This window comes from Bombina bombina, chromosome 7 (genome assembly GCF_027579735.1).
Source record: "Bombina bombina isolate aBomBom1 chromosome 7, aBomBom1.pri, whole genome shotgun sequence".
NCBI classification, from domain to species: Eukaryota; Metazoa; Chordata; class Amphibia; order Anura; family Bombinatoridae; genus Bombina; species Bombina bombina.
In genome coordinates this window covers 231100849-231120961 of record NC_069505.1, presented here as the reverse complement: position 1 = coordinate 231120961, position 20113 = coordinate 231100849, and the positions used below count along the sequence as shown (strand labels likewise).

At 41.4% G+C, this 20113-nt stretch overlaps 1 protein-coding gene across 3 annotated transcripts in view; it reads left to right on the top strand.

The window, feature by feature from the left end:
* The window catches only part of USH1C (USH1 protein network component harmonin), a 393388-nt gene that overhangs the window by 46249 nt on the left and 327026 nt on the right, over positions 1–20113 (top strand). For all 3 annotated transcript variants that reach the window (XM_053720656.1, XM_053720654.1, XM_053720653.1), the window contains exon 3: positions 19107–19250. In XM_053720656.1, the coding sequence (XP_053576631.1) occupies positions 19107–19250 (144 nt within the window). The remainder of the gene's footprint in view (positions 1–19106; positions 19251–20113) is intronic.

Genomic DNA, 20113 nt, shown 5'->3' with positions numbered 1-20113 from the left:
TGTTGCATTATGTAACATAACATAACTAAAGCACACACATATATGTGTAGAATGAATGCTAGGATAAAATCAACATTCTCAGTAGTTTGAAGGCAATTATACCTCTGATCATACCTGTAGGAGTGTAGCATGCATATTGTTTGTCATACTTGTAGGAGTGTAGCATGCATATTGTTTGTCATACCTGTAGGAGTGTAGCATGCATATTGTTTGTCATACCTGTAGGAGTGTAGCATGCATATCATTTGACTATACATAAATGCAGTATTATAACTGCATGTATTAATAGATACAGTACTTAAGAACCATGTATAAAAAAAAATAAAAAATAATCATGTATCAAAAAGCGCCAAGTGTCAGTCACTTAAGTCCTGCAGGAACTCTGGTTTGGAGTCTAAAAACCAGAAACATTTATCGTTTACACAAGATCTTATCTCTGTTTCCACCTCTGGTTCAATGGATAAAACCCCCCTCTAGAATTCTGTATGTTTAAAATGTTCACAGGTATTGGATAGTATTAAGGGTTAAATGCGGCACTGAATTTGATACTCATTCATAATAGCTATGCCTTTAAAAAGGTGTCTCAAATGTATCTTATTAGCTATGATTACGACAGAAGGCCGAAACATGTTAGCCTGATGCATTTGTTTTTATGTGCATTGTACCTCCATGCTTTATCTATGGATTACGAATAAACATTATTTATTTTTACTTCGCCTTTGGATGCTCTTTTCTTCACCATGTTTTATATATATATATATATATATATATATATATATATATATATATATATATATATATATACATATATACATATATATAAAAGTTCAAATAAAGGACTGTACTCTCTGGTTTAAATTTTCTGTTTTTGTTTTATTCAATCATGGTGATGTTTCGTGGTACGCAAACCCTGAAATGTCACCATGTTTGAATAAAACAAACCCAGAGAGTGCTGTCCTTTATTTGCACTTATTCTGATTATCTGACTTACCACCCTGTTTATCGACCATTGGGAAATGAGAGTGCAGATACAGGAGGTGAATATATATACAGTATATGTATATATGTATGTATGTATTTTGGCCTAGGCAAACAAGGCGCTTGCCTAGGGCGGAAGATTGGGAGAGGGCAGCACTTATGTTGGCTATACTTGTAAGAAGCTTAGAGTTATTTTAGAAGTATTATAGGGATATTTTTCCCAAAGAGCTTACATTCTAGGGGGTATAAGAGACTGCCCATAGAGTTTATAGTTTAGAATTTATTTGCAAATTATGGTGGAAAATAAGTATTTGGTCAATATCAAAAGTTAATCAATATCAAAAGTTAATCTCAATACTTTGTTATATATCCTTTGTTGGCAATGACAGAGGTCAAACGTTTTCTGTAAGTCTTCACAAGGTTGTCACACACTGTTGCTGGTATGTTGGCCCATTCCTGCATGCAGATCTCCTCTAGAGCAGTGATGTTTTGGGGCTGTCGCTAGGCAACACAGACTTTCAACTCCCTCCAAAGGTTTTCTATGTGGTTGAGATCTGGAGACTGGCTAGACCACTCCAGGACCTTGAAATGCTTCTTACGAAGCCACTCCTTCATTGCTCGGGCGGTGTGTTTGGGATCATTGTCATTCTGAAAGACCCAGCCATGTTTCATCTTCAATGCCCTTGCTGATAGAAGTAGGTTTTCACTCAAAATCTCACGATACATGGCTCCATTCATTCTTTCATGTACACGGATCAGTCATCCTGTTCCCTTTGCAGAGAAACAGCCCCAAAGCATGATGTTGCCACCCCCATGCTTCACAGTAGGTATGGTGTTCTTTGGTTGCAACTCAGCATTCTCTCTCCTACCAAACAGTTCTACTTTGGTTTCATCTAACCATATGACATTCTCCCAATCCGCTTCTGGATCATCCAAATGCTACTGGCTTAAGCAGGGGGACACTTCTGGCACTGCAGGATCTGAGTCCCTGGCGGCGTAGTGTGTTACTGATGGTAGCCTTTGTTACGTTTGTCCCAGGTCTCTGCAGGTCATTCACTAGGTCCCCCCGTGTGGTTCTGGGATGTTTGCTCACCGTTCTTGTGATCATTTTGACCCCACAGGGTGAGATCTTGCGTGGAGCCCCAGATCGACGGAAATTATCAGTGGTCTTGTATGTCTTCCATTTTCTAATTATTGCTCCCACAGTTGATTTCTTCACACCAAGCTGCTTGCCTATTGCAGATTCAGTCTTCCCAGCCTGGTGGCCCCCCCACTTCGCAAACACTAAAATAAATTTTTTAACCCCTAATCTGCCAAACCGGACATCACGCCAATATAATAAATATATTAACCCCTAAACCGCTGCACTCCCGCATCGCAAATACTATTTAAATATTATTATCCCCTAATCTGCTGGCCCTAACATCGCTGACACCTACCTACATTTAATAACCCATAATCTGCCAACCCCAACGTCACCACCACTATATTAAATGTATTAACCCCTAAATCTAAGTCTAACCCTAACCCTAACACCCCCTAACTTAAATATAATTACAATAAATCTAAATAAAATTACTATAATTAGCTAAATTATTCCTATTTAAAACTAAATACTTACTGATAAAATAGACCCTAAGCTAGCTACAATATAACTAATAGTTACATTGTAGATATCTTAGGGTTTATTTTTATTTTACAGGCAAGTTTGTATTTATTTTAACTAGGTAGAATAGTTATTAAATAGTTATTAACTATTTAATAACTACCTAGCTAAAATAAAGACAAATTTACCTGTAAAATAAAACCTAACCTAAGTTACAATTACACCTAACACTGCACTATAATTACATTAATTATCTAAACTAAATACAATAAATTACAATTAAAAAAAAATATCTAAAGTATGAAAAAAACAAACACTAAATTACAGAAAATAATAAAATAATTACAAGATTTTTAAACTAATTACACCTACTCTAATCCCACTAACAAAATAAAAAAGCCCCCCAAAATAAAAAAAGCCCTACCCTACACTAAATTACAAATAGCCCTTAAAAGGGCCTTTTGCGGGGCATTGCCCCAAAGTAATCAGTTCTTTTACCTGTAAAAAAAAAAGTACGATTCCCCCCCAACATTAAAACCCACCACCCACACAACCAACCCTACTCTAAAACCCACCCAATCCCCCCCTTAAAAAAAACCTAACACTAACCCTTTGAAGATCACCCTACCGTGAGACGTCTTCACCCAACAGGGCAGAAGTGGTCCTCCAGACGGGCAGAAGTCTTCATCCAAGCTGGGCAGAAGAAGTCCTCCAGACGGGCAGAAGTCTTCATCCAGATGGCATCTTCTATCTTCATCCAGACGGCATCTTCTATCTTCATCCATCCGGCGCGGAGCTGGTCCATCTTCAAGACATCTGATGCAGAGCATCCTCTTCTTTCTTCGTCTGACGACTGAATGAAGGTTCCTTTACATGACGTCATAGAATTCTATCAGCCAATCGGAATTAAGGTAGAAAAAATCTTATTGGCTGATGCAATCAGCCAATAGGATTGAACTTCAATCCTATTGGCTGATGCAATCAGCCAATAGGATTAAGCTGGCATTCTATTGGCTGTTCCAATCAGCCAATAGAATGCGAGCTCAATTTGCATCAGCCAATAGGATTTTTTCTACCTTAATTCCGATTGGCTGATAGAATTCTATCAGCCAATCGGAATTGAAGGGATGCCATCTTTTCAGGTAAAAGAGCTGATTACTGATTTCAAAATCTTGTAATTATTTTATTATTTTCTGTAATTTAGTGGGGTTTTTTTTTCGTACTTTAGATATTTTTTTAAATTGTAATTAATTGTATTTAGTTTAGGGAATTTATTTAATTATAGTGTAGTGTTAGGTGTAATTGTAACATACGTTAGGTTTTATTTTACAGGTAAATTTGTCTTTATTTTAACTAGGAAGTTATTAAATAGTTAATAACTATTGTACCTAGTTAAAATAAATACAAAGTTGCCTGTAAAATAAAAATAAACCCTAATTAGTTAGTTATATTGTAGCTATCTTAGGGTTTATTTTATAGGTAAGTATTTAGTTTTAAATAGGAATAATTTAGTGAATTGTATTAATTGTATTTAGATTTATTTAAATTAAATTTAAGTTGGGGGGTTAGGGTTAGACTTAGATTTAGGGGTTAATAACTTTATTATAGTGGTGGCGACGTTGGGGGCGGCAGATTAGGGGTTAATAAATGTAGTTAGGTTGCGGCGACATTGGGGGCAGCAGATTAGGGGTTAATAAATATAATGTAGGGTTCAGTGATGTTGGGGGCAGCAGATTAGGGGTTCATAAGTATAATGTAGGTGGCGGCGGTTTACTGAGCAGCAGATTAGGGGTTAATAATATAATGCAGGTGTTGGCGATGTCGGGGGCGGCAGATTAGGGGTTAATAAGTGTAATATTAGGGGTGTTTAGACTTGGGGTTCATGTTAGGGTGTTAGGTGTAGACATAAAAAGTATTTCCCCATAGGAATTAATGGGGCTGCTTAGAAGCTGAGCACTGCTTTTTTGCAAGATTTTTTTGCAAGATTACAAGATTTTGAAATCAGTAATCAGCTCTTTTACCTGAAAAGATGGCATCCCTTCAATTCCGATTGGCTGATAGAATTCTATCAGCCAATCGGAATTAAGGTAGAAAAAATCCTATTGGCTGATGCAAATTGAGCTCGCATTCTATTGGCTGATTGGAACAACCAATAGAATGCGAGCTCAATTTGCATCAGCCAATAGGATTTTTTCTACCTTAATTCCGATTGGCTGATAGAATTCTATCAGCCAATCGGAATTGAAGCGATGCCATCTTTTCAGGTAAAAGAGCTGATTACTGATTTCAAAATCTTGTAATTATTTTATTATTTTCTGTAATTTAGTGGTTTTTTTTTTCGTACTTTAGATATTTTTTTAAATTGTAATTAATTGTATTTAGTTTAGGGAATTTATTTAATTATAGTGTAGTGTTAGGTGTAATTGTAACATACGTTAGGTTTTATTTTACAGGTAAATTTGTCTTTATTTTAACTAGGAAGTTATTAAATAGTTAATAACTATTGTACCTAGTTAAAATAAATACAAAGTTGCCTGTAAAATAAAAATAAACCCTAATTAGTTAGTTATATTGTAGCTATCTTAGGGTTTATTTTATAGGTAAGTATTTAGTTTTAAATAGGAATAATTTAGTGAATTGTATTAATTGTATTTAGATTAGGCAGATTAGGGGTTAATAAATGTAGTTAGGTTGCGGCGACATTGGGGGCAGCAGATTAGGGGTTAATAAATATAATGTAGGGTTCAGTGATGTTGGGGGCAGCAGATTAGGGGTTCATAAGTATAATGTAGGTGGCGGCGGTTTACTGAGCAGCAGATTAGGGGTTAATAATATAATGCAGGTGTTGGCGATGTCGGGGGCGGCAGATTAGGGGTTAATAAGTGTAATATTAGGGGTGTTTAGACTTGGGGTTCATGTTAGGGTGTTAGGTGTAGACATAAAAAGTATTTCCCCATAGGAATTAATGGGGCTGCTTAGAAGCTGAGCACTGCTTTTTTGCAGGTGTTTTTTTTAAGCCGGCTCTCCCCCATTGATGCCTATGGGGAAATCGTGCACGAGCATGTTTTACCTGCTCACCGCTAACGTAAGCAGAGCTGATATTGAGGTGAGATGTGGAGTTAAATTTTTCTCTTCGCTCACTTTTTTGCGGTTAACGCTGGGTTTCTAAAAACCCATATACCAGCGCTGTCTGTAAGTGAGCGGTGAGTATAAACTGCTCGTTGGCACCGCACAACTTCTAGCGCAAAAACGTGTATAACTCTGTGAATCTGTATGTGACTGTGTGTGTGTATGTGTGCGTGTGTGTATGTGTATATCTCGGTATGTGAATCTGTCTGTGACGATGTGTGCATGTGTGTGTGTGTATAACTCTGTGTTTGAATTTGTCTGTGACTGTGTGTGTGTATGTATGTGTGCGTGTGTGTATGTGTATAACTATGTGTGTGAATCTGTCTCTGACTGTGTGTGCGTGTGTGTATGTGTATAACTCTGTGTGTGAATCTGTCTGTGATTGTGTGTGTGTATGTGTGCGTGTGTGTATAACTCTGTGTGTGAATCTGTCTGTGACTGTGTGTTCGTGTGTGTATGTGTATAACTCTGTGTGTGAATCTGTCTGTGACTGTGTGTGTGTATGTATGTGTGCGTGTGTGTATGTGTATAACTATGTGTGTGAATCTGTCTCTGACTGTGTGTGCGTGTGTGTATGTGTATAACTCTGTGTGTGAATCTGTCTGTGATTGTATGTGTGTATGTGTGCGTGTGTGTATGTGTATAACTCTGTGTGTGAATCTGTCTGTGACTGTGTGTGTGTGTGTATGTGTGCGTGTGTGTATTTGTATATCTCTGTGTGTGAATCTGACTGTGACTGTGTGTGCATGTGTGTATGTGTATAACTCTGTGTGTGAATCTTTCTGTGACTGTGTGTGCGTGTGTGTATGTGTATAACTCTGTGTGTGAATCTGTCTGTGATTGTGTGTGTGTATGTGTGCGTGTGTGTATGTGTATAACTATGTGTATGAATCTGTCTCTGACTGTGTGTGCGTGTGTGTATGTGTATAACTCTGTGTGTGAATCTGTCTGTGATTGTGTGTGCATGTGTGTATGTGTATAACTCTGTGTGTGAATCTGTCTGTGACTGTGTGTGCGTGTATAACTCTGTGTGTGAATCTGTCTGTGACTGTGTATGTGTATAACTCTGTGTGTGAATCTGTCTGTGACTGTGTGTGCGTGTCTACATGTGTATAACTCTGTGTGTGAAACTGCATGTGACTGTGTGTGTGTATGTGTATGTGTATAACTCTGTGTGTGAAACTGCATGTGACTGTGTGTGTGTGTGTGTGTATGTGTATGTGTATAACTCTGTGTGTGAATCTGTGACTGTGAAGCCTATTTAACAAATGTCTGTTGGACCTGATCCGACAGTGCGGATCAGGTCCGACAGACCTCAATGAATATGGAGAGCAATACGCTCTCCGTATTCAGTATTGCACCAGCAGCTCATATGTCAATCAACCCAATTATACTCGATCAGGTTGAATTGCGGTGATTCCTGTCCGCCTCATCAGAGCAGACGGACAGGGTTATGGAGCAGCGGTCTTTAGACCGCTGCTTCATAACTGGTGTTTCTGGTGAGCCTGCAGGCTCGCCAGAAACACGGGCCTCAAGCTCTGTACGGAGCTTGATAGATAGGCCCCTGTGTGTGTGTGCGTGTGTATATGTGTATATCTCTGTGTGTGAATCTGTCTGTGACTGTGTGTGTGTGTATGTGTATAACTCTGTGTTTGAATCTGTTTTTGACTGTGTGTGTGTATGTGTGTGTGTTTATGTGTATAACTCTGTGTTTGAATCTGTTTTTGACTGTGTGTGTGTGTATGTGTGTGTGTTTATGTGTATAACTCTGTGTTTGAATCTGTCTTTGACTGTGTGTATGTGTGTGTGTTTATGTGTATAACTCTGTGTGTGAATCTGTCTTTGACTGTGTGTGTGCATGTGTATAACTCTGTGTGTGAATCTGTCTGTGACTGTCTGTGTATGTGAATAACTCTGTGTGTGAATATGTCTGTGACTGTGTGTGTGTGTGTGTGCAGGGCCGCCACTAGAAATTTTGGGGCCCCTGACTCAACCATTGGTCAGGGCCCCCCCCCCTCCTTTGACATGTGCAATTTTTGACCAAGCGACTAAAACGTATATGCACTTTATTCTTAATTGTCTATTTAAACTGAAGCATTAGTTATTTTGTTGTGAAGAAACTTATTTCCCAGCAGCAATGCCTGAACCAGCCAAGCCAGCGCCTAAGAAGGGCTCCAAGAAAACTGTAACAAGTATCATTTCATAAAGGGTTAACTCTGTTCAGTTTTGAGAAAACTATTTTCTGAGGCAGGTTTCCTAGCATATTGTGTACTGTAATTAAGTTTGTGATAAGCATTCACTGCTAGGTGATAAGAAGGACTCAATTGTTTTCTTGTGTGTACTTGTTATCTGCGGTGGCCTGTCCAAGGGCTTTGTCTAAATGTGTGATGGGGGATTTTATGCTTCCCCCCCTGGGAGTGCCCTGTGTGCATGTAACCTAAATAAAAAAGCAGGCTGGGCATCCCAGTCCTCAGTTCTTGGTTGTCCCTCAATCGCAGCGTTGACTCGTTTTTGTGGGCAGAAGGGTATCCTAGCTGTACTACAGCTAAGGGGGATTATTCTACATTTGCGAGACTCATATAGAATACTATGGAAAGCAGTTTCTCCCCTCTTCAGCAATAGGAATCCAGGCTACTAAGCGGTCCATCTCTCAGCGAGACTAAGGGTAACCGTAACATTTGGCGGCAGCGGTGGGATTTTTCCTGGATTTCCTAGGAGAGGTACAGAACGGATGGAGAGCGCTTACGAAAAATTGAAGCGTACAACCCTAAAGGATTTACTTGAAAGCAGAGGGGGGTACGCCAGCAACCGGCCGAGGAGAGAGCTGATCGCAGAATTGACCGAACTGGATCAGAGCTTCACAATGGCGGAAACACCGACCACGATTAGTGACGAAAAAACCAGGATTGTTCGGGAGAGGCTCTCACTGTACGGGCCGAACCCCTCCATGGAATTGGTACAGCAGTTGATGGCGGAAGCGGTCAAGGATATACGAGAGACTCGAGCCCACGAACTCAACCTAGCGAACGCACACCGCAATGCTGAAGCCCCGCAGGTAATCATCCCTGTCGAAAATGCTGGGAGGCCCAAGATACCCTATGCGGCATTTCGACCCTTCCTAGAGAGCGAGACAGGGATTGATGAATATTTGGCGGACTTCGAAAGGCAATGTGCCCTGCACCAGATTCCCAACAGGGAGTGGCCCACGATATTGTCTGGGAAACTATCCGGGCGAGCCCTGGAAGCCTTTCGTACTCTGGGTGCTGAGGAAGTGACACAGTATGAGCTAGTTAAGGAGACACTGTTGCGACGGTACGCAGTAACTCCGGACGCGTATCGCCGACAGTTTCGGGGCACGAAAAAGAAGCCTAACGATACCCATATGGAATGGGCGCACCGAATGCGGAGAGCGGCAAATCACTGGATGAGCGGAAGTAAAGCGGTGACTGGTGAGGAAATTTTACAATTGTTTCTCTTAGAACATTTTTATAATGGCATGGAACAGCAAGGGAAGGAATGGCTGCGAGACAGGCGACCTTCTACCTTAGAAGAAGCAGCCAAATTGGCCGATGAACATTATGACTCCCGTCTTCACGAACCCAGAGAGGTTTACCGTGCACCCCCTCGTGCTGAATTCCGAGCCCCGGTGCCCGCAGGGCCCGCCCGACACTCAGGACCACCCAATAACAGCTCTGAGCGTCCCAGACCGACTTGCCACCGATGCAAGCAACCAGGGCATTTCATGGCTAGCTGCCCCCTTAATACGCACCAGACACCCAGGAATTACAATTACCCCTCTGGGGCATATCGTCCGGCCCGGACCCTCTGTGTTAACCAAGAGGCCCCTATGGAGGAATATTTGGGGCCGCTTCACGAGGCGGACCCTGTATATGCTGCCTCAGATAACCGCCAGCACCATCGGCAGAAGGTATGGCTCGAGGGGCGATCTACCGAGGGATTGAGAGACACAGGGGCTACTATCACGCTGGTACAGAGTCATTTGGTGCCGGAGCACAAGCGATCTGGACAGACTGTGGCCGTTAGAGTGGCGGGGGGGGATGTGTACAAAATTCCAACAGCTAAAGTGCATCTTGATTGGGGAGCGGGAAAGGGGGCTGTGAACGTGGGCATAATGGATAATTTACCTGCCGAAGTACTACTGGGCAATGATTTGGGCCCCATGACTTCTGCCTATGCTCCAGTATGCAACAACGAGGCGGACCCAGTGACTACACGGGCCCAAGCCCGGACGGAGCGAGAACTCTCACCAGTGCGGGAGACACAGGTAAGACCTACCCCGACATTGCCTGACATGTTAGGCCCCATACCCTGGGACACCCCAGATGCTTTCGAGACAGAGTCTAAGACTGACCCGACCTTACAAAAGTACCGGGAACGAGCAGAGACCGGAGGGGGCGGGGCAGATAATGAAACATTCTTATGGGAAAAAGGGAAACTATACCGCTGGACAGAGAAAAGGGGACAGCGTAGGCGACAGCTGGTAGTGCCCCACAAATACCGTCAAGAAATCCTCAAGATAGGCCATGACATCCCCTTAGCAGGCCACCTAGCTGTAACCCGTACCCTACACCGCATTACTCACACGTTCTTTTGGCCAGGGGTACACGCCGACGTTAGAACTTACTGTAACACCTGCGATGTGTGTCAACGAGTAGGAAGGCGAGGCGATCACCCTAAAGCCCATCTAGTAAATATGCCCATTGTAGAGGAACCCTTCAGCCGGGTTGCTATTGACCTAGTGGGACCACTGGCTACCCCTAGTCCCTCCGGTAAGCGCTACATTCTTACCGTAGTGGACTACGCTACCAGGTACCCAGAGGATGTCGCCCTATCCAACATACAAGCGGATACGGTAGCGAATGCACTAGTACAGGTGTTCTCCCGGGTAGGATTTCCAAAAGAAATCCTATCCGACCGAGGCACCCAATTTACGGCTGAATTGACCCAACAACTCTGGCAGGTTTGCAAAATTAAGTCCCTCCTGAGCTCCCCATACCACCCCCAGACGAACGGGCTGTGTGAGAGGTTCAATGGGACCCTCAAGCAAATGCTCAAGACGTTCACTCAGGAATACCGAGACTGGGAACGCTTCCTGCCGCACCTCCTTTTTGCTTATCGGGAGGTGCCCCAGGAAACGACAGGGTTCTCTCCCTTCGAGTTGCTCTACGGAAGAAAGGTACGGGGACCCCTAAACCTGATCCGGGAGCACTGGGAGGGAGAGATGGAGACTGACGGTGTCCCCATTGTGCCATACGTGCTGGAACTCAGGGACCGAATGGAGCAATTAGCCAAATCCGTGCGGGCTAATCTCCAGTCGGCCCAGAGAAGACAGAAAGTATGGTACGATCGGGGGGCCCGAAAGAGAATCTTTACCATAGGACAAAAGGTGTTAGTACTTAAGCCGGTGAAGACAGACAAATTGCAGGCGTCCTGGCAGGGCCCCTACCAGATCGTAGAGAAAAGGGGAGACACCACTTATGTGATAGCTAGCTGCCACGACAACAATCTTAGAAAGACATTCCATGTAAACATGCTCAAGGAATATTTTGAGCGACCAGAGAACGTGACGGCCGTATGTTGTTCCCCTCAGGAAGGCCCCGACAGTCTACCCATTCCAGACCTATTAGAAAAGTGTCTCCCCACAGGTATAGTGGCTCAGGTTCAGATAGGAGACCGACTTAGCCCCACTGAAAGGGAGCAGCTCAACCAACTCCTACAGTCCAAACACCTCACCTTCTCCCCGAAGCCAGGGTACACTACTTTAACCACCCACCAGGTAGATACTCCGGGACAAGCTCCCTTGCGCCAGGCTCCGTACCGAATCCCCGAAGCAGTTAGGATAGGAATGAAGAAGGAGATCGATGAGATGCTCCAACTCGGGGTAATTGAGCCCTCCGATAGTCCCTGGGCCTCCCCAGTTGTCTTGGTGCCCAAGAAAGATGGGACCACCCGGTTCTGCGTAGACTATCGGAGGCTCAATGAAAAGACAGTGACGGACGCTTACCCTATGCCCAGGGTAGACGAGCTACTCGATCGTATAGCCAGGGGAAATTACCTGACCACTATTGACCTCTGCAATGGTTACTGGCAGATTCCCCTGGCCCCGGAGGCTATCCCCAAGTCGGCATTCGTCACCCCATTCGGCTTATATCAGTTTAGGGTAATGCCGTTTGGGATGAAGAATGCCCCAGCTACATTCCAGCGCTTGGTGGATAGGCTCCTGGATGGCTTCCAGAGTTTTGCTTGCGCCTACCTGGACGACATAGCGATCCACAGTGAGTCATGGGAGGACCACTTAGCTCACATAGGAATGGTTCTGGATCAGATCCGGGCTGCTGGCCTGACTCTGAAGCCAGAAAAATGCCACTTTGGGATGGCCGAGGTACAGTACCTGGGTCACCGGGTGGGGTGTGGAAAGCAGCGACCAGAGCCGGCCAAGATAGAAGCTGTCGCCAATTGGCCCACCCCCATCACTAAGACTCAGGTCCTAGCCTTCCTGGGCACGGCAGGGTACTATAGACGGTTCGTACCAGACTACAGCACACTTGCCAAACCCCTGACTGACTTGACCAAGAAGAACTTACCTCGACAGGTCCTGTGGTCTCCCCACTGTGAAACGGCTTTCCAGGCTCTCAAAAATGCTCTAATTAACGCTCCTGTCTTGGCGGCTCCAGCCCTTAACAAACGTTTTATCGTCCACACAGATGCTTCCATGTTCGGGCTGGGAGCCGTCCTCAGCCAAGTAGGCGAAGATGGAGGGGAGCATCCAGTTGCCTACATCAGCCGGAAGCTCCTGCCCCGCGAAGTCAGCTATGCAGCGGTCGAAAAGGAGTGTTTGGCTTTGGTGTGGGCATTAAAGAAATTGACTCCCTATTTATATGGGCAGGAGTTCACTCTGGTCACCGACCATAACCCGTTGGTGTGGCTGAACCGGGTCTCTGGAGATAATGGCAGGCTATTACGTTGGAGTTTATCGTTGCAACCCTTCAATTTCACCATTACTTACAGACCTGGGAAACAGAATGGCAACGCCGACGGGTTGTCCAGACAAACCGACCTCAGCCCCGCATAACCAGCGGTCTGGACAGCCTTAGTCTGCCCCGAAAAGGGGTCAGACCGTGTCTGCCAGAGTGTTCCACAGAAAGGGAGCACTGTTACAGAAGCATTAGTTATTTTGTTGTGAAGAAACTTATTTCCCAGCAGCAATGCCTGAACCAGCCAAGCCAGCGCCTAAGAAGGGCTCCAAGAAAACTGTAACAAGTATCATTTCATAAAGGGTTAACTCTGTTCAGTTTTGAGAAAACTATTTTCTGAGGCAGGTTTCCTAGCATATTGTGTACTGTAATTAAGTTTGTGATAAGCATTCACTGCTAGGTGATAAGAAGGACTCAATTGTTTTCTTGTGTGTACTTGTTATCTGCGGTGGCCTGTCCAAGGGCTTTGTCTAAATGTGTGATGGGGGATTTTATGCTTCCCCCCCTGGGAGTGCCCTGTGTGCATGTAACCTAAATAAAAAAGCAGGCTGGGCATCCCAGTCCTCAGTTCTTGGTTGTCCCTCAATCGCAGCGTTGACTCGTTTTTGTGGGCAGAAGGGTATCCTAGCTGTACTACAGCTAAGGGGGATTATTCTACATTTGCGAGACTCATATAGAATACTATGGAAAGCAGTTTCTCCCCTCTTCAGCAATAGGAATCCAGGCTACTAAGCGGTCCATCTCTCAGCGAGACTAAGGGTAACCGTAACATGTTGTAAAGGTAGTAACATACACACACACACAGACACACTCATACACTGAAACACACAAACACACTCACACATAAGGATTCACATATAGACACTCTAGCAGACACGCAAAGAAACACACTCAGACACAGAAACCCAAACAGACACTTAGCACTTGTTTACATTGACCTGACAAGTAATGAGGTAAACTACATTTTTGTAAAAAAAAAAAAGGAGATTTAGAAAACAAAATATGGAGTTCTGATTATCTTTTTGTAAAGGAAGATGACAACTAAATTATGACAACAGCATGCAGTGACTGAAAGGAAGGGCCCTGAACTGCCTAAACAAAAACAGGTTAAATGGTGGAGTGGTTACTTCCGGAAAGGTCTTATTAGTCTCAAAGTCTGTAGAAAGATGTGAATAATTAGTAGTAAGGTCAAAATGTCCTAAAAAGGAACAGACAATGGACACACACACACACACAAACTCAAACTTGCACATACACCCAAGGAAACACCGACAGAGACAGCCTCAGAAAACACACAAAGACATATACACACATACACACACAGAGACACCCACAGAAAACACACAAAGACATACACACACACACACACACACACAGAGAGACAACCACATCAAAAACACAGAAAGACATACATACACACACCCTCACTGAGACAACCACAGAAAACACACAAAGACATACACACACCCTCACAGAGACACCCACAGAAAACACATACATACATACATACATACACACACACAAACACCCTCACAGAAACACCCATAGAAAAAGCTCAGACACACCCTCACAGACATCCACAGAAAATGCACAAAGACATACACACCCACCCTCACAGAGAGACCCACAGATAAAAAATACATACACATAGAGACACAAACCAAAGCACAAAGACATAAACACATACACCCACAGAAACACTCACAGGAGGAAACATGTATGCACCTTGCATCCCCTAAATCAACAGTGTGTGACATGCAAGATAAAAAAAAATGCAGAAATTAAGAGATCACTTTTTAAAGAATCATATTGTAAATGTGCAAACAAAAATAATTCTGTGAATTCAAAATTGTACATTAATGAGCTGGGTAGATGGCTAGATGAAGAAAAGTACCTTTAAAAGGTTGACATATGTTTGTTTGTTTTTTTCCCCATTTTCCCCAACCAAGAGCACCACTTCAAATATAGTGTACAAATTTTCCCATCTGTCAGCTGTACTTATGGATTTTGAAAATGCTGTACTCTATATGGTCTTGGTGGGACCATACGCTGTGGTACTCATACCATTAGATCTGGTTAAATGCAGGATTTAGGCTTGTTGGTATGTATTTCAAAACTAAGTCAGCTGTAGTGTAAACTGAACAGTTTTAAGATAACCTGTCTCATTTCAAACACTGAGCAATCTTCGTCTGAGAGTATAAAATTTTATGCAGATGTAAAAATCTTAGATAAAATGCCTCCTTGCATCTGGAAAGTCCTTGCATAAAGGGGCAGTAAACTGGAATGTAATTAATTAATATATATATATATATATATATATATATATATATATATATATATATATATATATATATATATAAAATGCATATCTGCCAAAAGGGCATCTACCATTTGTGTATTGAGGAGGAAACATTTCTGCATGGTTTTAAATATAGAATTTCTACAGCATTGTCAAATAATCATAAATACACTAGCCCCACCATACAACTACTACCACACTGAAATTACAATCCAAAATTTCACAAAGAAATAAAAAACATTTGGTAAGTAAATCCTACCTCCTCTTCAAATGAAAGTGATCTGCCGTCTGACTCAGGCACACACTGAGCATAGCGGTTTAGTGAACACTAAGAAATCCTCTCAAATGCTAATACTTTACTCCTTGTAATAACATTTCCCATGCTCAATTAGCACTCTGCTGTAGTACCCACTGGTGGCTGCCAAAATTTAAAAAAAAAAAAAAAAAAAAAAAAATTTTTTTTTTTTTTTTTTTAGTTCTTGCCTCATGGGGCCCCTCTGGCTCATTGGGCCCCTGACAGGAGTCACCCCTGTCACCCCCTGATGGCGGCCCTGTGTGTGTGTATGTGTATAACTCTGTGTGTGAATCTGTCTGTGACTGTGTGTGTGAATTTTTATAACTCTGTGTGTAAATCTGTCTGTGACTGTGTGTGCGTGTGTGTATGTGTATAACTCTGTGTGTGAATCTGTCTGTGACTGTGTGTGTGCGTGTGTGTATGTGTATAACTCTGTGTGTGAATCTGTCTGTGACTGTGTGTGTGTGTGTGTATAACTCTGTGTTTGAATTTGTCTGTGACTGTGTGTGTGTATGTGTATAACTCTGTGTGAATCTGTCTGTGACTGTGTGTGTGTGCGTGTGTGTATGTGTATAACTCTGTGTGTGAATATGTCTGTGACTGTGTGTGTGCGTGTGTGTATATGTATAACTCTGTGTGTGAATCTGTCTGTGACTGTCTGTGTATGTTTATAACTCTGTGAATCTGTCTGTGACTGTGTGTGTGAATTTGTATAACTCTCTGTGAATCTGTCTGTGACTGTGTGTGTGTGCATGTGTGGATGTGTATAACTCTGTGTGTGAATCTGTCTGTGACTGTGTGTGTGCGTGTGTGGATGTGTATAACTCTGTGTGTGAATCTGTCTGTGACTGTGTGTGTGTGCGTGTGTGTATGTGTATAACTCTGTGTGTGAATCTGTCTGTGACTGTGTGTGTGTATGTGTCTGTGAACATTTATTTTGGAATTGCTATTAAAAAATTCCCTGGCCAAAAAATATCACAGCTACAAAAAGGCCTAAAACCTTGGTGGGGGATAGTGGGGCAGCAGAATTGTCTGTGCCTAGGGAAGGACAAAACCTAAATACGCTTCTGTATGTATGTAGTGTGCAGATGAAAAATGCTTTGCTTGAATATTTTTATTTAACCGAGTCTGAACTGAAAATAACACACTGCACGTTACCAATGGATGAACCTTTATTAAGCTGGCATTACTTCCAGGATCTGTGATTTAAGCCCACAAGGATTTTTTTACACTGGTTAATAGAATCACAGATGCCACACATAATAATTTGGAATGTTTTATATGTGTTAGGCATTTTTGCAATTGTTAAATCCCTTCATGATCTTAAAGAGACATTGCAACAAAATGCTCATTCAGTGCAGGCTAAACTATGGCACAGGGGTAATATCTGCCCCCCGGGTATTTGTGTGACCCTCTGCACCACTGAGCAGAAAACAAACATCAGTAAATTTGTAATCAAAAGGGCAGTTCCACTCTTCTCAGTTTACACCTTAAGATTTTAATATAAAGGGCCAGATTACAAGTGGCTGGTTATTGCTACCCCAAGCTTGTGGTAGCAATTATCGCTCCGGAAATTAACCAGAGATCAGATCTCTGCTCAATTTTCCAAAAGTACCTTTTAAAAATAAAAACATATTAGCATTTTTAATAAAAAAAACTAAAAAAACCCTGCATTAAGTAGTTTTAGGGGTTACATGGAGCGCGGAGTTAGAAAAAAAAAACTGCGCTAAAAAAAGTGCCTTTACATTGCGGTCTGTGGGAACTGTGTGTTCCCTGTAAATATATACGTATATGCTTCTATACATACAGTATATATTTATGCGTTATTGTGCTTCTATACATACAGTATATATTTATGTTTTAATATGCTTCTATACATACAGTATATATTTATGTGTTAATGTGCTTCTATACATACAGTATATATTTATGTGTTAATGTGCTTCTATACATACAGTATATATTTATGTGTTAATGTGCTTCTATACATACAATGTATATTTATGTGTTAATGTGCTTCTATACATACAGTATATATTTATGTGTTAATGTGCTTCTATACATATATATGTATGTGTTAATATGTGTATATACATATATATTTATGTGTTACTATGTGTAAATACATATATATTTATTTGTTAATATGTGTATATACATATATATTTATGTGTTAGTATGTGTATATACATATATATTTATGTGTTACTATGTGTATATACATATATATTTATGTGTTATTATGTGTATATACATATATATTTATGTGTTAGTATGTATATACATATATATTTATGTGTTACTATATGTATATACATATATATTTATTTATGTGTTAGTATGTGTATATACATATATATTTATGTGTTACTATATGTATATACATATATATTTCTGTGTTACTATGTGTATATACAGTTATATTTATGTGTCATTATGTGTACAGGTATACCCCGCTCATACAGCGGTTTAGGGACCGGAGCCACGCTGTTAGGTGAAAACCGCCTTAAAGTGAAACAAGGCGGTTTTAGCTTTCTTTTCACTTGCCAGTGTGTTTAAAAACTTGAAAACATGTTTGAACTAATATATATTAGGGATGCAATAGTGCTACATTTAGTTTAACACTAGCACTGCAAGTATTCAATTAGGATTCAATAAATACTGTACCTGTAAAATAGTGACAATTACTGTAGTAAAATTTGCCAAACTATAGCACTGAGACATACAGGCCCATTTATCAAAGGGCTTGCGGACCTGATCCGACACTGCGGATCAGGTCCGCAAGACCTCGCTAAATGCAGAGAGCAATACGCTCTCCGCATTTAACATTGCACCAGCAGCTCACAAGAGCTGCTGGTGCAACGCCGCCCCCTGCTGACTCGCGGCCAATCGGCCGCCAGCAGGGGGGTGTCAATCAACCCGATCGTATTCGATCGGGTTGATTTCCGGCGATTCCTGTCCGCCCGCTCTGAGCAGGCGGACAGGGTTATGGAGCAGCGGTCTTTAGACCGCTGCTTCATAAGTTGTGTTTCTGGCGAGTCTGAAGACTCACCAGAAACACGGCCCTTCAAGCTCCGTACGGAGCTTGATAAATGGGCCTGATAGATTGCACTGTAATGCTGCAGAGTGAACTGCGCATAACAAAATGGTGACAGTCACATTTCTCACAATCTCACAATGATTACAGCACTGTTTCAAAATCCTTGGAGGTTGAACCTCAGCTCCACAAAGCGCTGTATTAGCGAAGCGCTGTAAAGTGAAGCGCTGTAAAGTGAGGTATACCTGTATATACATATATATTTGTGTTATTATGTGTATATACATATATATTTGTGTTATTATGTGTATATACATATATATTTATGCTTATATACATATATATTTATGTGTTACTATGTGTATATACATATATATATTTATCTGTTACTATGTGTATATACATATATATATTTATGTGTTACTATGTGTATATACATATATATTTATGTGTTACTATGTGTATATACATATATATTTATGTGTTACTATGTGTATATACATATATATTTATGTGTTAATATGTGTATATACATATATATTTATGTGTTACTATGTGTATATACATATATATATTTATCTGTTACTATGTGTATATACATATATATTTATGTGTTACTATGCGTATATACTATATAATGTGTCTTATTAGTGTCACCTGTTCTTCCCTGGAAAAGGTCACTTTGACCTTTTCCAGGGAAGTCCCCCTTCGATTTTAAAGCTTGTAAATATGACACTATACTTTTTAAAAATGTCCTGTTTTTATAGGTCTATGAACCTCCCAGTTTTTGTCGGAGACCTAAAGCTTGTTTTCAATGATCCATCTCGATTGCCACTTTTTGATGCCATACGTCCTCTAATTCCATTGAAGCATCAAGTGGAATATGATCAGCTGACGCCCAAACGTTCAAGGTAAGTTTTAGAGAACAGTCCTTGTATTATCTCTTGGGAGGGAGGGAGGCATTAGGAACTTAGCCTATGACTTAGGAAGGTCATAGGCTAATGTCTTAGCCCTTGAAGACCGCCTCTTATTTGAATGCATTTTGACAGTTTTTCACAACTAGAGGGTGTTAGTCCATGTGTGCCATATTAGATAACATTGTGCTCATGCACATGGAGTTACCTAGGAGTCAGCACTGATTGGCTAAAATGCAAGTCTGTCAAAAGAACTGAAATAAGGGGGCAGTCTGCAGAGGCTTAGATACAAGGTAATCACAGAGGTAGCAAGTATATTAATATAACTGAGATAAGGGGCAGTCTGCAGAGGCTTAGATACAAAGTATTCACAGAGGTAAAAAGTATATTAATATAACTGAGATAAGGAGCAGTCTGCATAGGCTTAGATACAGGGTAATTACAGAGGAAAAAAGTATATTAATATAACTGAGATAAGGGGCAGTCTGCAGAGGCTTAGATACAAGGTAATCACAGAGGTAAAATGTATATTAATATAACTGAGATAAGGGGGCAGTCTGCAGAGAGTTAGATATAAGGTAATCACAGAGGTAAAAAGTATATTAATATAACTGAGACAAGGAGCAGTCTGCAGAGGCTTAGATACAAGGTAATCACAGAGGTAAAAAGTATATTAATATAACTGAGATAAGGAGCAGTCTGCAGAGGCTTAGATACAAGGTAATCACAGAGGTAAAAAGTATATTAATATAACTGAGAAAAGGGGGCAGTCTGCAGAGGCTTAGATACAAGGTAATTACAGAAGTAAAATGTGTATTATTATAACTGTGTTGGTTATGCAAAACTGGGGAATGGGTAAT